We start from the raw sequence: 13185 nt of genomic DNA, 5'->3' as shown, positions 1-13185 counted from the left end.
AAAACCGATCTATATTTAAATTTAATTTACTTGAATAGCAGTAAGACTCAGTATAGGGTGTGTAATAAGTTCAAATGTACTACACGTTGCGTTTTTTGGATCTTAAATATTTTTTCTAAGTATTTTGTTCACATTTTTGTTTACGTTAGGATCTGTCCTATATTCCTACTGTTTTGACACCATTATCGACCGAGCGGTAAATCAGATAAATACTGGTAGTTCATAACCGGGTTTGAATCCCAGGAAAAGGGCTAAGTGCATGAGAAATTTCGTGGCTTTCCCCATTTGTAAGCGCATAAGAATTTATTCTTTAAATACTTTCCCACGTAGGCATATTTATAATCCATCTCGTTAAATCCACCAGAATTTATGATTAAGAAGAATTTTAAACAAGAGTAAGAATCCAAGTTCAGATGAGAGGACTGGTAAATTCAACCAACCGGAAAGAAAGGAAATTTCTCTGCACATGATCGAGGTACACGTTTTTGTTAACAGCTGGCGAATTTGCCTTTTGATTGAATATCAAGTAGTTGTGCAGTTAATCGAGCCAGGTGATTTAACCCTCAACGCTCCGTTAGCTCCGATACGGAGTCGTCCGTCATTTGTTCCGTAACTCCGTAGGTTCCGCTGCGGAGCCCAATGTTTTTAGCATGATTAGGGTTAAGATATTACAGAATCGTCGGCATTGGCAATTGTTATCTGTAGTTTAAACGTGCTCAGTCTCGCTACTGTTACGATTGAAACATTATTTGACCAATTTTATGGTTAGCAACATGGAGAAAAAATTATTGTGATGAGAATATAGAGTTGAGTGATAGTGAAGATGTGTTTGATTTTTCATTGTTAGAAGATATTGTTGAAGACAATGTTGATTATAATTCTGCCACTTCAAGTAGTGGTTCCGAAAATATACTACCAAATAGACGACAAATGGTAGTTACTGAAAGTGAAGAGTCGCCGGAAGACTTAGATGAATGGCGCGATTCACGAAAGAATGAGATATTCCGGATAGAATGCATTTTAGTGTGTCGCTAACGGTCACTGGACCACAAATTCCTACAAATATTGTACAGCCGACACAATATTTCAAATTATATTTCACAAACGAACTGGTAAATGAAATTATAAAAGAAACCAACAATTACGCAGAAAATGTTCTAAGGAATAAAGAAATATATAGTAATTCTGTTTGGAAAACGTGGCGTGCGGTGGAAGAGGATGAGTTTTGGGCTTTTATTGGAGTTATCAATATGGGTACGATACCCCTGGCGAATATGCAGGATTATTGGTCAGTTAAGGAGAATAGTCACATCTCTTTCTTTGGTAAAATATTTACAGGAAAGATTTATGCAGATATTCTGGATGCTGCATTCCGCTGCGAAAATGTGCTGGAGTTGCTGGTAGGCAGTGGTACAAAAACATGCGGAACGCTAAGGGTTAAAACTCGTGAGGATTAACAGTTTGAATTTATCATTATCCGTCTTTCCGTAGAATAGCAGAATTTTCTTAAATTAGCTGTGTCCTTTCAATTTTGATGTGAAAAGAAGTCTTGTTTATTAATGCTATATTTACTTAAGGTTCCGCCGTCCAACCGCGATAGTAGTAACTGAAAGCCATACCGAGAGGCCCAGTTTCGAATACCGGGGAAAGCATGGATGTTTGTAAATGTGTAGTGAGGTGGATGGTAAGGAAAGAGGGATGGCAGACCCTCGAACCCGCCCCCTCTGGGTGCTCTCCTTCAAAATTGGGGGGGGGGCGGAACTGAGCAAGTCGTACTGTCATGTGTACGGTGCTCAAGGCTCTTGTGGAAACTTGCTCTTGCTAACAGCTGCAGTCTTGCGCTCCTTACCAAGATGAATTTCGTGCGCTTGCTCTGTCGGTACTGCCAAGACACATGAGATAAGTCACAACAACTTTGAAGTTCCGAGCCTAATAGTTCAAACACAGCGAAAATCGATTCGTCTGTCAGGCTAGAAGTTTAGACTAGTTACTAAACCTGTCAGAGTTTAACCTCGTTCAGCTCAGTTATAAGCTGACTTATCAAATAAATTTAAGCTTTCAGTTAAGACCACCTTGAATGTCTCGTCGTTGAAGAACGACGAGATATTTAATAAAATAATGACGTGCTTCTAATTTTCAGATAGTTTTGAATTCATCACAAAGTTAGATATCCCTTAACTCTCCTCATCTTTTAAATTAAGTAGTAGTGTTGAAATTTAAGTTAATTTTTTTGCAAGAAATTCTCATCTAGTATCCTTAAAAAAGGATTAGGTTAATAGTTAAGCATTTCAAGTTGCATATTTCTTCAGCAAAAAACTACTTCCGAGTATTTCGTAAAGGAAAATAAGGTTTTATAATAATAATCGTGGACTTGAGAGATTAAGTTTTAGAGTTCATTTAGAGTGAACTATATGAATCGACAACATTTTATTCTTTTTATAAAAAATGTACAAGTTATTATTAGTTTGGTTTATTTGACCGCGGCAAAGCACTCGACGGGTATCTGCCCAAAGGTAGGGATGCCTTACATATTCGAGTAAATAGTTTTGTGTGTTTTCGCAATATAAAACAAACGTAAGCTTTCAGTCATAAATTTTATCGAAAGTGCCAATTTCATGTCTTTTTAAATAAAGTATGCGAAAAGAGGTGATAATGTAATTCGACACTGAATTATTTCAGGTCATAAATTTATTCATGAAAAATCGTACTACGGAATTTTAAGTAGCAATATGCGAGAACGCAGTTAAATATCAGTATTGCGTAGTTCTTCTCAATGTGTAATCGAAAATTACTTCACTGAATTTCGGGATACTAACAAAAGAATTTCAAAAGGTTGCTAACTTTAAAACCTCCATTCGATCCTGAGCTGTTTCGCGAGTTAAGACAAATGTGTCTACGAGCACAGTTGAGCAGTCTTCAGTTCCTATGTAGAGAACATGGTTAAACTATTCACATAGATTTGGAAGCGTTCAGCGTAATCAACTATCTAATGAAGATTATCGATGGAATGAAAAATGCAATTCTACAGCCTGAAGCACTTTGCGACCCACTAGTAAAGAAGTTAACAGAGAAACAAATGCTTCCCTTGCACTGCGGTTGGTTAATTTTAATTAGGGCTAAGTACACGAAAGATGTCTACCTCAAACGTGAACCATTAAAGGGAAAAATGGCTCGTATTCACGTTATCTATTAGCAAAACAACAAAGATATCTACGATCGCTTAGTTCATGGGGCATAAGAAACTCATATTCAGTTACAAAAATTTGGCCATTAGTATTTCGTATGTAAATTATGCTTTGCGAGGCTAAATGCTATATTAAATATATTACGATTAATAAAATTCAGTAAAACCAGTAAATGTGGCTGCAAAAATCTCGACTTTAAATGAGAAATTAAGCTAAACCAAGCATTAAGGCATTAACAGAAACATGAGATTTTTTAAGAGATATTTCTTTTCAAAAGCCTAGAATAATTTTAAACAACGAAGAGAAAGTACATACTACTTAGATAACAAGGTTCGAAAAATTTATTTTTTTGAGGTGATAATTTATTAAAATCAAAGAATATTAGAAATAAGTGAGCTATCGAATGTAAGGTTTGCATTAGTAAAAACTAGTGTAGTTAAATTAACTTTATCAAGCAGCAAAATAGACTTTTGAAAAGCCCTACAATTATAATTATCTGCTCGTAAAGAAACTTAAAACCTTTTATGAAAATATGACTCTTCCAGACGGAAGTGTGTGTGTGTGTGTGTGTGTGTGTGATTATGGCAAAGCCTCGAGGGCTATCTGCCTAAGGGGAGGGATGCCTTCGTGGAGGACTTTCTAAGGGAAACTGGCTCGTATACACGTTACACATGGGGAAAACCACGAAAACGCCCATGCAGCCAGCCCGTTCGCGGGATTCGAACCTCAGACCGAACTACCAGTGTTCAGCGATTTTACCGCTCGGCCGCTGGTGGGCCTTCCAGACGGAAGAAAACCATTCCTCGGTTAAGCAAATCAAAGCTTCAAGATATTTGAAATTATATTATATCGTACATGAACGCGTTAAAAAAATGCGAGAAAGCAAAGTTATGAAGAAAACCCATCACTGAACTTTAGTAAAATATGTATATTGCATACTCCTTCAGTAAAATATGGAGTACGCATATGATTTGGGCTTATAAGATAGCTTGCGGCAATAGTAATCTACACTGGTGTGCAAAAATTAAGGACGAAGTCGAAAAATTAGCATATCAGCTGAAAGAAGAGGCAGAGCGGACAGAAAGACCAATCAGGAGATTAAGTAAGGTGATGTACGGTAGCACATGCGCAGATATGCAGGTAGACGTAATGGGGAGAGTGAGTAGTATTAAGCATGTTGTCGGTGTAAGATCAGTATTTCTGGCAAAGATATTGCACGCCGTATAGCAGTTAAAAATCCCACCGAGTTGCTGTCTCAGCGAGAAATGGCGAATAATCAATCTGTTAGACGACATCTGGATGCTTTCACCCGAGGTCGAAACATTGGGAGGTTGGAGGAAGGCCGCAGTGTGAAAGTGTGGCTGCAGAGTTCGGAATTGCTCACAACATCATTTCACGACTTGAGACAATTTCAAACTACAGGAACAGCTATCCGGGGGGTTTAGTAGTAGTCGTCTATGAGGAACCACACCCGCAGATGACCGCTATATTGCCTTACAGGCCAGAAGAAACAGGCGGCAGACAGCGGAAGAAATCGCTAGACACACGACACAGGCGACTGGACAACCGATATCGAGTTTTACCGTGGCGAGAAGACTGCACGGTGGTGGTCTGTTTGCAGGTCGCCCTGTACGGTGTGTACCTCTAACGCCTGCCCATCGGAGAAGGCGTTCTCTGTGGTGCCGGGAACACCTGAATTGGAGAGACAATGAATGGGGACGAGTACTCTTTACAGATGAGAGCAGATTCAGTCTGAGTAGCGATTCTCATCGCATATTCATCCCTCGAACATCATTGAAAGGGACAGGTATGGAGGTGGCAGTCTTCTCGTTTGGGGAGGCATCATGCTTGGTAATCGTACAGACCTTCACATCTTCGACGCAGGTTCAGTCAACGGGACCCGTTATTGTAACGAGATTCTTCTTCCATATGTGAGTCTTTTTAGAGGCGCTATGGGTCCGCAGTTCCTTTTCATGGACGACAATGCACCATGTCATCGCACAGTAGCTGCTGAACAGCTCTTAGAGTCAGGATATTGAACGTATGGATTGGGCGGCACGATCTCCGGATCTCAATCCCATCGAGCATGCATGGGATTTTCTAAGTAGACGCTTGGCAGCTCGTACCTTACCACCAGTAACGATTCCGGAGCTTCGATTGGCGCTGCAAGACGAATGGGCAGCAAATGCCTCAACAACTCATTGACACCCTTATTCTCAGCATGGGCAGACGCTGTAAAACCTGCCTAGCAGTCAAGGGAGATCATACCCCCTATTAAAGACCGGATGTTTCTTGCTGGACACCCATCACAGGGATGTTTCGGCCTTCAGTCGCATTGCGCTCCATGCTACTTTTTCAATAAAGCTTTTTATCCCTCTGATTTCTCTTTTAGCAAGTGTTGCTTACACTACTCATGTCCTTACGTATTGGGGATCGTACGGTATTAAATGTGTTGATTTGGAAAGCTTTTGTACAAAGTTATATTGAAAAAAACCGTCTCGTCCTTAATTTTTGCACACCAGTGTACTTTCAGAGTAAAACGGAAAAATATGCATTTAAAGGTTTTGGAATAAAAAATAAGAAAGGGGCACATTATCTTATTAAAAATTTTATCAGATCAACGAGCTCAAGTATAAAGCTCATATTCGCAACACTGTGGACTTCGATTACGTGTGGATAGTAGTTTATATATTATACAGTTGCCGACAAGAAGTCCAGATCTCAGCTCTTATACAAGGTAATTTGAAAGACAGGAATAAGCTTAAACGCAACAGTGGAAATAAACTTAAGACAAAAATTCCCCACGTAGAGAAAAAACGAAAGCAAATCTAATAAATTCTTGAAAAATTCATGGCAAAAAAGAATGAAGTCAAAAACAAAAGGAGACAATACAGTTCTAGACTACGTTCTAGACTAATACACTCATGTCCAAAATTATGTTTACATGCATAAATTCACGGATTTCTCAGAGACTATGACTTATACTTTAAAGAATTTTCGTGGAATCATACATAACATGATGACACATAAATGCAAAAGAAGAAATTGAAGATCACCTCATATGATATAAAATTGTAGCATGAAACAATAAAAATGGTAATAAAGTGTGACAGAGAGTTAAGAAAAAAAAGAATGATTCAGAAAAAGAATTAAGTCTTGCGAATTTAATATGGAATATGATCTCCCCTGACTTGTACACACATATCACAACGTGTTTTAAGGCTGGAAATAACGTTGTTAACCACAGTTTGGGGAATTAATCTTCACTCTTCCAGCAATGCCGTCTTCAGAGCATTTACATCTCTAGGAGGAGGATGTATACGTGCAATTGCTCTTCCAGGGTAGTCCCATAAGTTCTCTATCGGGTTAAGGTCAGAAGAGTTTAGTGGCCAAGGTATTCGCTTAATGTCTTCACTTTCAAGGAATTCATCAACGAGGTTTGCTCGGTGTGGACGGGCATTATCATCCATAAATAAAAAGTCAGGTCCATATGCACCCCTGAAAAGTGTTACATAAGGATCTAAGATCTCATCTCGATATATCTGGCCTGTCACAGATCCGCTGCTGAACACGTGTAGTGGCGTACGTCCATCGATCATTATTCCACCCCATACCATCACACCTCCACTAACGAAACGGTCACGTTCCACAATGTTCGAGGGATCATTTCGTGTCCCTGACTCCCTCCAGATGTAAACACGTTTAGAATCACCAGTTAAACTAAACCGCGACTCATCAGTAAAGACAACATGGGACCATTGATGTTCAGTCCAATTTTGATGTTCTTTACACCAATTAAACCGTCCCTCTTTTTCTGTGAAGACAGTAAAACACATACCCTTGGCTTTCTGGCATAAAGGCCTTTTTCATTAAGCCTTCTGTATATTGTTTGCCGTGATGCAACAGTTCCAGTGGCGGCTGCAAGCTCTGAACTTAACTGGCGAGCAGTAGCCTTTCTGTTACGACGGACAGTTAATGCCAGATACCGATCTTCAAAAGCAGTTGTCATTCGTTTCCGACCTTGTCCAGGCCTCCTTACAACAACACTTCCATTATTTTGAAACTGTTTCCATAACTTAGAGACTGTCTGTCTTGAAATATTCAGACATGTGGCTGTTTCCATGATTGACTGCCCTGCTTCTAAACGGCCGATATTTCGCCACTTTACAGATTCTTCCAAATGATACTTCGAAGCCATAACAAACCGCTTTGAGTCCCTACACACTGAAATCAAACGCTATGTTGCAGAAATTCACTCAAATATTCAGTTTGTACAAAGCGCTTGATTCACCCTTGGATGACGTAACGCCTAGATTTGCATATCACAAACCGTTTGATTACTTTTGATTGGATAATGCTAATTAGGCTTGGTTTTCACACATTCCCTGCAAATACGGATCACATTGATTCGATATTTCATTGAATATCATCATTTTTGGGTATGTAAAGAGAATTTTGGACATGAGTGCATTTAACAATTACCTTCTCATTTATACCCAGGCGTATTAGGATACAGAGGTTTGATATTAGGATTTTAAAATTTTGTTTAGCCGTAAAATAAAGCCTGCAAGAAAAATAACTCGTGTACTTTAAATATTTAACTCAAAAGATGGAAGCTCTTTGTGCCCCATTACGTTAACTTGCAGAATGTAACTAGTTACATGGGATCTTGCGGCTAACCCTTAGCCGTTATTGATCGTAATGCTTTTAATCAGTGTTTGGCTTTATGTTTGTGAAGCTTTTAGCCGAATCATTGGTTTCACAAGTTAAAGGATTTACATTTTCAATTTTTTTATTTCAAATGAGGTCTGTAAAAGAAACTAGATGAGATTAATGAAGTTTTAACAGTTTTGAAATGACAAAATGTACGCTGGAAAGTATTTTAAATGATTATAAATGTCAGATAAAGGAGTCTGAAAGATTCAGCGATTTTATATTTCATAAAAAGTCCTTTCTGAAAAGTGACCAATGAATCATTTACATTAATCAGTTTTAGCAATGAATTAGATGCATTTTCGGAGGAATAAAAACTTAAAATTTTTTAAAATTACTTTATTAAAATTATCTAGAAATATGAACAGAAATATTCAGGTAAGAGAATACGAAATGCAGCCTTATTAAAAACTTTAGAAAAGAATAGCTTAATATAAAAAATTAGAATAAGTACAAAATAGTGTCCATGCATGAAAAACATTAAAAAAGACAATTTCAGCAGTAACTCAGTATCACCAAATCAACTATGGCGTTTTTTCGGTGAGGGAAGTGCAGGTCTCTTTAACATCTTATCGTAAGCCTCCAGAAACAGTTCCTTTACTGTATTAAGCTTTCTCTCTCGGTTAGTTGGAGCTGCAGCACTAGAACTTGCACATTCCTCTGTAGTTAGCTCCTCAGGTTTCCTGAAAGATAATCAAAGCCGATCAAATATCCTGAAAGATCATTTTTAAAAGAAGCATTTCCGATTCAGATTTACACTACTTTTAGCATACCGTAGGTAAAGATCGCTACAAAGACTTGAAATCCAGTTAATAACCTTCCATTGTTATTCTAACAGTACGCACAATTGAGACATCTAAAGATGTCTCAATTGTGCAGAATAAGAACGAGATATCCTTCAACTGCGAAAAGATGTACTACATTACATTCATATGTGATGCAGATTATGATGAAAATAACTTTTACAAGTAGAATTACAATGTTTACTCATTTGATTGTTTTATAGAGCAATTTTATTTAATGCAACCAATTTTCATAAGAGCTTTATAACTAGTTTGACCTCGGTAGTTGAGTAGGTAAAGGCAATGCTAGGGCAACCTTATTCAACTGAACAAAATGTTACCTATATTGTTTAGCTCTTTTCAGGAATTTCATGAGCCCTACCAATGTCCGAGGGGTTAAGACAGCTGTATGTTTGCAACCTAAACAAGGTAGATATATAGACTTAGTTTAGATGGATATCAGGAGAACGGGCTCGCTGCATAATTTGTTTTCATGGATACGAGACAGTTTCCATCAGAAAAGTTTCATTAAGGAATCCTTCCTCTCGGGCAGATAGCCCTTGTGGCTTTGCCGTATTCAAATAACCAACTCAGGAAGTCGGAATGTGGAGTGGGAATCGCATGCGCGTGTTATTAATGAAGAACGTCGATAGGAATTTATCACAGCATGCAAAAGTCTCGAGAAGGTGATTTATGTTGAGGCATGTTCAAAACTGCTTTAGATTTTCGAGTGATGATTTTACACTTGATGCGGGTAGACTGAACATGGAAAAGAATATAATGGATAGGGAGCGATGCCTTCGTGGATTGGTTTATTCATTTCATGAATGGAAAAACTACCAAACCCAACCACGCAGCCAACCCATATTCGAGCCCTAGAACTACCACCATTCCAAGTCTTAAACATTCGGCAGTTGGTGGGGCACTTGATACTGTTATTAACCAATTCTTCGTTAAATTAAGATTGGTTCATGAAATAAGATTCATGTTGCTCAATTTACTACGAACTAATAAAAATGCTTAAGAGGGCTATTCGAGTTGGGAAAAATGTTACGCATGCAACCATCCACTTAATGAGAATAATGAGAAATCTCATGCACTGTAGGTGTAGTGGTAGAATAGCCTACTACCATAACCTCGAGCCCGAATCACAGAAGGCGTGAATGTAGTGGCTTAGTATCATGAGTGCACTTTAGTGTAGAACGGAAATTTTACGAGCTTACTGGAACAGGAAGGTGGACGAGAACTTATTTCTCATGCGATTGTCCTTAAAAATTATTATACGTTAGCGACAGGTACAACCATTGCACCTTTGTAATTATATGAATTCTTTACTTGATCTGATAATCAGTCGATAAGTGATTTAAGTCACAATAACAGAACAGAAATAGAACCAGAAGAAATGTAAAAATACAATTAAAACCCAAGTGAGTACGTAAAATTCGGACCGCCTACTCAGCAATACTTTGCGGATCTTTGGCCTGCAAAACAGCTGCAACTCGTCGTAGCATGGATACTTCTTTGTAAATGACTAGAGACAGACAGTAGGAAATATGTAAGCAGTGGTCAAGCAAAGTCGAGATCTTCCATATAGTAGTGTTTGAACTCCGAGCTGCCGCTCCATCACATCCCAAATGTTCTCTATCGTGTCAAGACCGGCAATTTAGGTGAACAGGACATTAATCGGAATTAATCCTTAAGCTCCTCGAAAAACACAATTTGAGCAGTGCGACATGGAGCGTTGCCCTGTTAGAAGATTCTATTTCCATTTGGAAAGATAGACGTCATGAGGGGGTGCAATTGATCCGCTGTTATGTTCAGGTGGTGTATTTAATTATGGCAAAGCACACTAGGGCTATCTGCCTAAGGGGAGGGATGCCTTCGTGGAGGACTTTCTAAGGGAAACTGGCTCGTATACACGTTACACATGGGGAAAACCATGAAAACGCCCATGCAGCCAGCCCGTTCGCGGGATTCGAACCTCGGACCGAACTACCAGTGTTCAGCGACTTTACCGCTCGGCCGCTGGTGGGCACTGTTATGTTCAGATAATCCGCAGCTTTCATGGTCTGTTCCATTACAACTAAGGGTCCTAGAGTCGCCCATGAGAACGTCTCCCTGAAGTATAATACCGCCACCACCTACTTGTGTATGAGGCTGGTGTGCAAGGAGGCGAAGCAACTGTTAGCCTGGAGGACGGCGTAACCTGACACGACCATTGACGTGGTGAACGAGAAATCATGATTCATATGACCAGAAAACTGTATTCCAACTTATCCATGGTCCAGTCTCGATGTTCCCGGGCGCATATAAGCATTCTGTACCGCGCCACATGCATAGGGAAGAATCCGTAGTTGTGTTTGGACATACTTTCAGATGACAACATTTTCTCTTGGAGTAATGACGTTTACGCGGGGTTGTTACGGTTTTGTTTTCGTTGAATAACGCGCATGAGTGACACGAAATGCCCGAAAATTATCCTTTGTTTTCTTTGAAAAGAAAAATTTAGATGCAGCGTTTTGCAGATGGCTTCCTGTTTCACGGAAGAATAAAATTATAAAATCGTTCATAGATGCTATTAATATCAGAAACGGTCTTGGGCGCTTAGATTACATAAACAGATGAATGAATTTAGTGCAAAAACCAAAACACGATGATCTCTATCCAGCTTTAAAGGCATTGTCTGCTAGTATGGTGTGGTGTATTTAATTATGGCAAAGCACACTAGGGCTATCTGCCTAAGGGGAGGGATGCCTTTCGTGGAGGACTTTCTAAGGGAAACTGGCTCGTATACACGTTACACATGGGGAAAACCACGAAAACGCCCATGCAGCCAGCCCGTTCGCGGGATTCGAACCTCGGACCGAACTACCAGTGTTCAGCGACTTTACCGCTCGGCCGCTGGTGGGCACTGTTATGTTCAGATAATCCGCAGCTTTCATGGTCTGTTCCATTACAACTAAGGGTCCTAGAGTCGCCCATGAGAACGTCTCCCTGAAGTATAATACCGCCACCACCTACTTGTGTATGAGGCTGGTGTGCAAGGAGGCGAAGCAACTGTTAGCCTGGAGGACGGCGTAACCTGACACGACCATTGACGTGGTGAACGAGAAATCATGATTCATATGACCAGAAAACTGTATTCCAACTTATCCATGGTCCAGTCTCGATGTTCCCGGGCGCATATAAGCATTCTGTACCGCGCCACATGCATAGGGAAGAATCCGTAGTTGTGTTTGGACATACTTTCAGATGACAACATTTTCTCTTGGAGTAATGACGTTTACGCGGGGTTGTTACGGTTTTGTTTTCGTTGAATAACGCGCATGAGTGACACGAAATGCCCGAAAATTATCCTTTGTTTTCTTTGAAAAGAAAAATTTAGATGCAGCGTTTTGCAGATGGCTTCCTGTTTCACGGAAGAATAAAATTATAAAATCGTTCATAGATGCTATTAATATCAGAAACGGTCTTGGGCGCTTAGATTACATAAACAGATGAATGAATTTAGTGCAAAAACCAAAACACGATGATCTCTATCCAGCTTTAAAGGCATTGTCTGCTAGTAAGTATATTATTGCAGTTGTGTTGCATTCCGTTTCTTCCACATTGAAGAAAATATTTCCTTTGCAAATTTTATGCTATTTTCGTGTTAATGTCCATGTCATTTTAATACATCTGTTGCCTTAAATGAAAGAAAAAAGTACTTTCAGTATTGCTGCTGAATTTAGTGTAAGTGTATAAGAAATCGAACTTCCTTTTCTGACAAACATTTTTATGCACAGTAACAAAAGTTACACATTAAAAAAATGGGCAATATTCATAAAGTAATATTATTCAATTTACAATACGCATCTACTTCGCTGTTTCAAATCTATGTTAACTTCAAAAATAAATTTTACTTTTTCAAACCGATTATAAATATTGTGTATTTATTGTGTACTTGTGTAATGTTAGCTCCCTAATCTTAGCTTTGCTATTTCCGAAAACCGACTTCTCATGCTTTCGCAGATTACATCGTCAGAGAATGGATATATAATAAAGGTATAGTTAATTGATAATCACAACACCCTTTAATATGAAGGGTTTTAAATTAAGAATACATTTATTAAAAATCTCTGCACTTAATACTAATACACATTTAGGGAGTTTGCAAAAAGAAATACTTTTTCTCTAGGAAAAAATTCACTACTTTTTATATTAAATTCACCACACTACAGTGTTGTAAGAAGTGCAATATCATAGCAACAAAAATACAACGAATGTAATAATTTTTCTTTACTGCTATCAAAATATAAACAAACGGTATGGTGATGTACCCTCGAGCCAAAGCAAGGCGTTCCTAAGCGTAGGGGAAATGCCATGGGAAGCCATATCCAATCACAAGAAGAAATTTTTCCCTACGCGGGTGGCGCTGTACAGAATGCTTATATGCTTCCTGGCCGCATTGTAGGCGGAGTTGACAATTATGCCTTGGTCAACAGAGGTACTTGAGCCACGTGTGC

General features: G+C 38.9%; 1 protein-coding gene across 4 annotated transcripts in view; it reads right to left on the bottom strand.

Moving 5' to 3' along the window:
- Nucleotides 1–8363: 8363 nt before the first annotated feature.
- LOC146995422 (phosphatidylinositol-3,5-bisphosphate 3-phosphatase MTMR14-like) overlaps nt 8364–13185 on the bottom strand; it is a 49957-nt gene continuing 45135 nt past the window's right edge. For all 4 annotated transcript variants that reach the window (XM_085823788.1, XM_085823789.1, XM_085823790.1 and 1 more), the window contains one exon: nt 8364–8581. In XM_085823788.1, the coding sequence (XP_085679914.1) occupies nt 8419–8581 (163 nt within the window). In that variant the 3' untranslated portion in view covers nt 8364–8418. The remainder of the gene's footprint in view (nt 8582–13185) is intronic.

The sequence above is a fragment of the Stegodyphus dumicola genome, chromosome 9, assembly GCF_044657685.1.
Source record: "Stegodyphus dumicola isolate Sdum_Otavi_A_Nest chromosome 9, ASM4465768v1".
NCBI classification, from domain to species: domain Eukaryota; kingdom Metazoa; phylum Arthropoda; class Arachnida; order Araneae; family Eresidae; genus Stegodyphus; species Stegodyphus dumicola.
The sequence above is the reverse complement of the archived record's forward strand: the minus strand, read 5'-3'. Positions and strand labels throughout refer to the sequence as shown.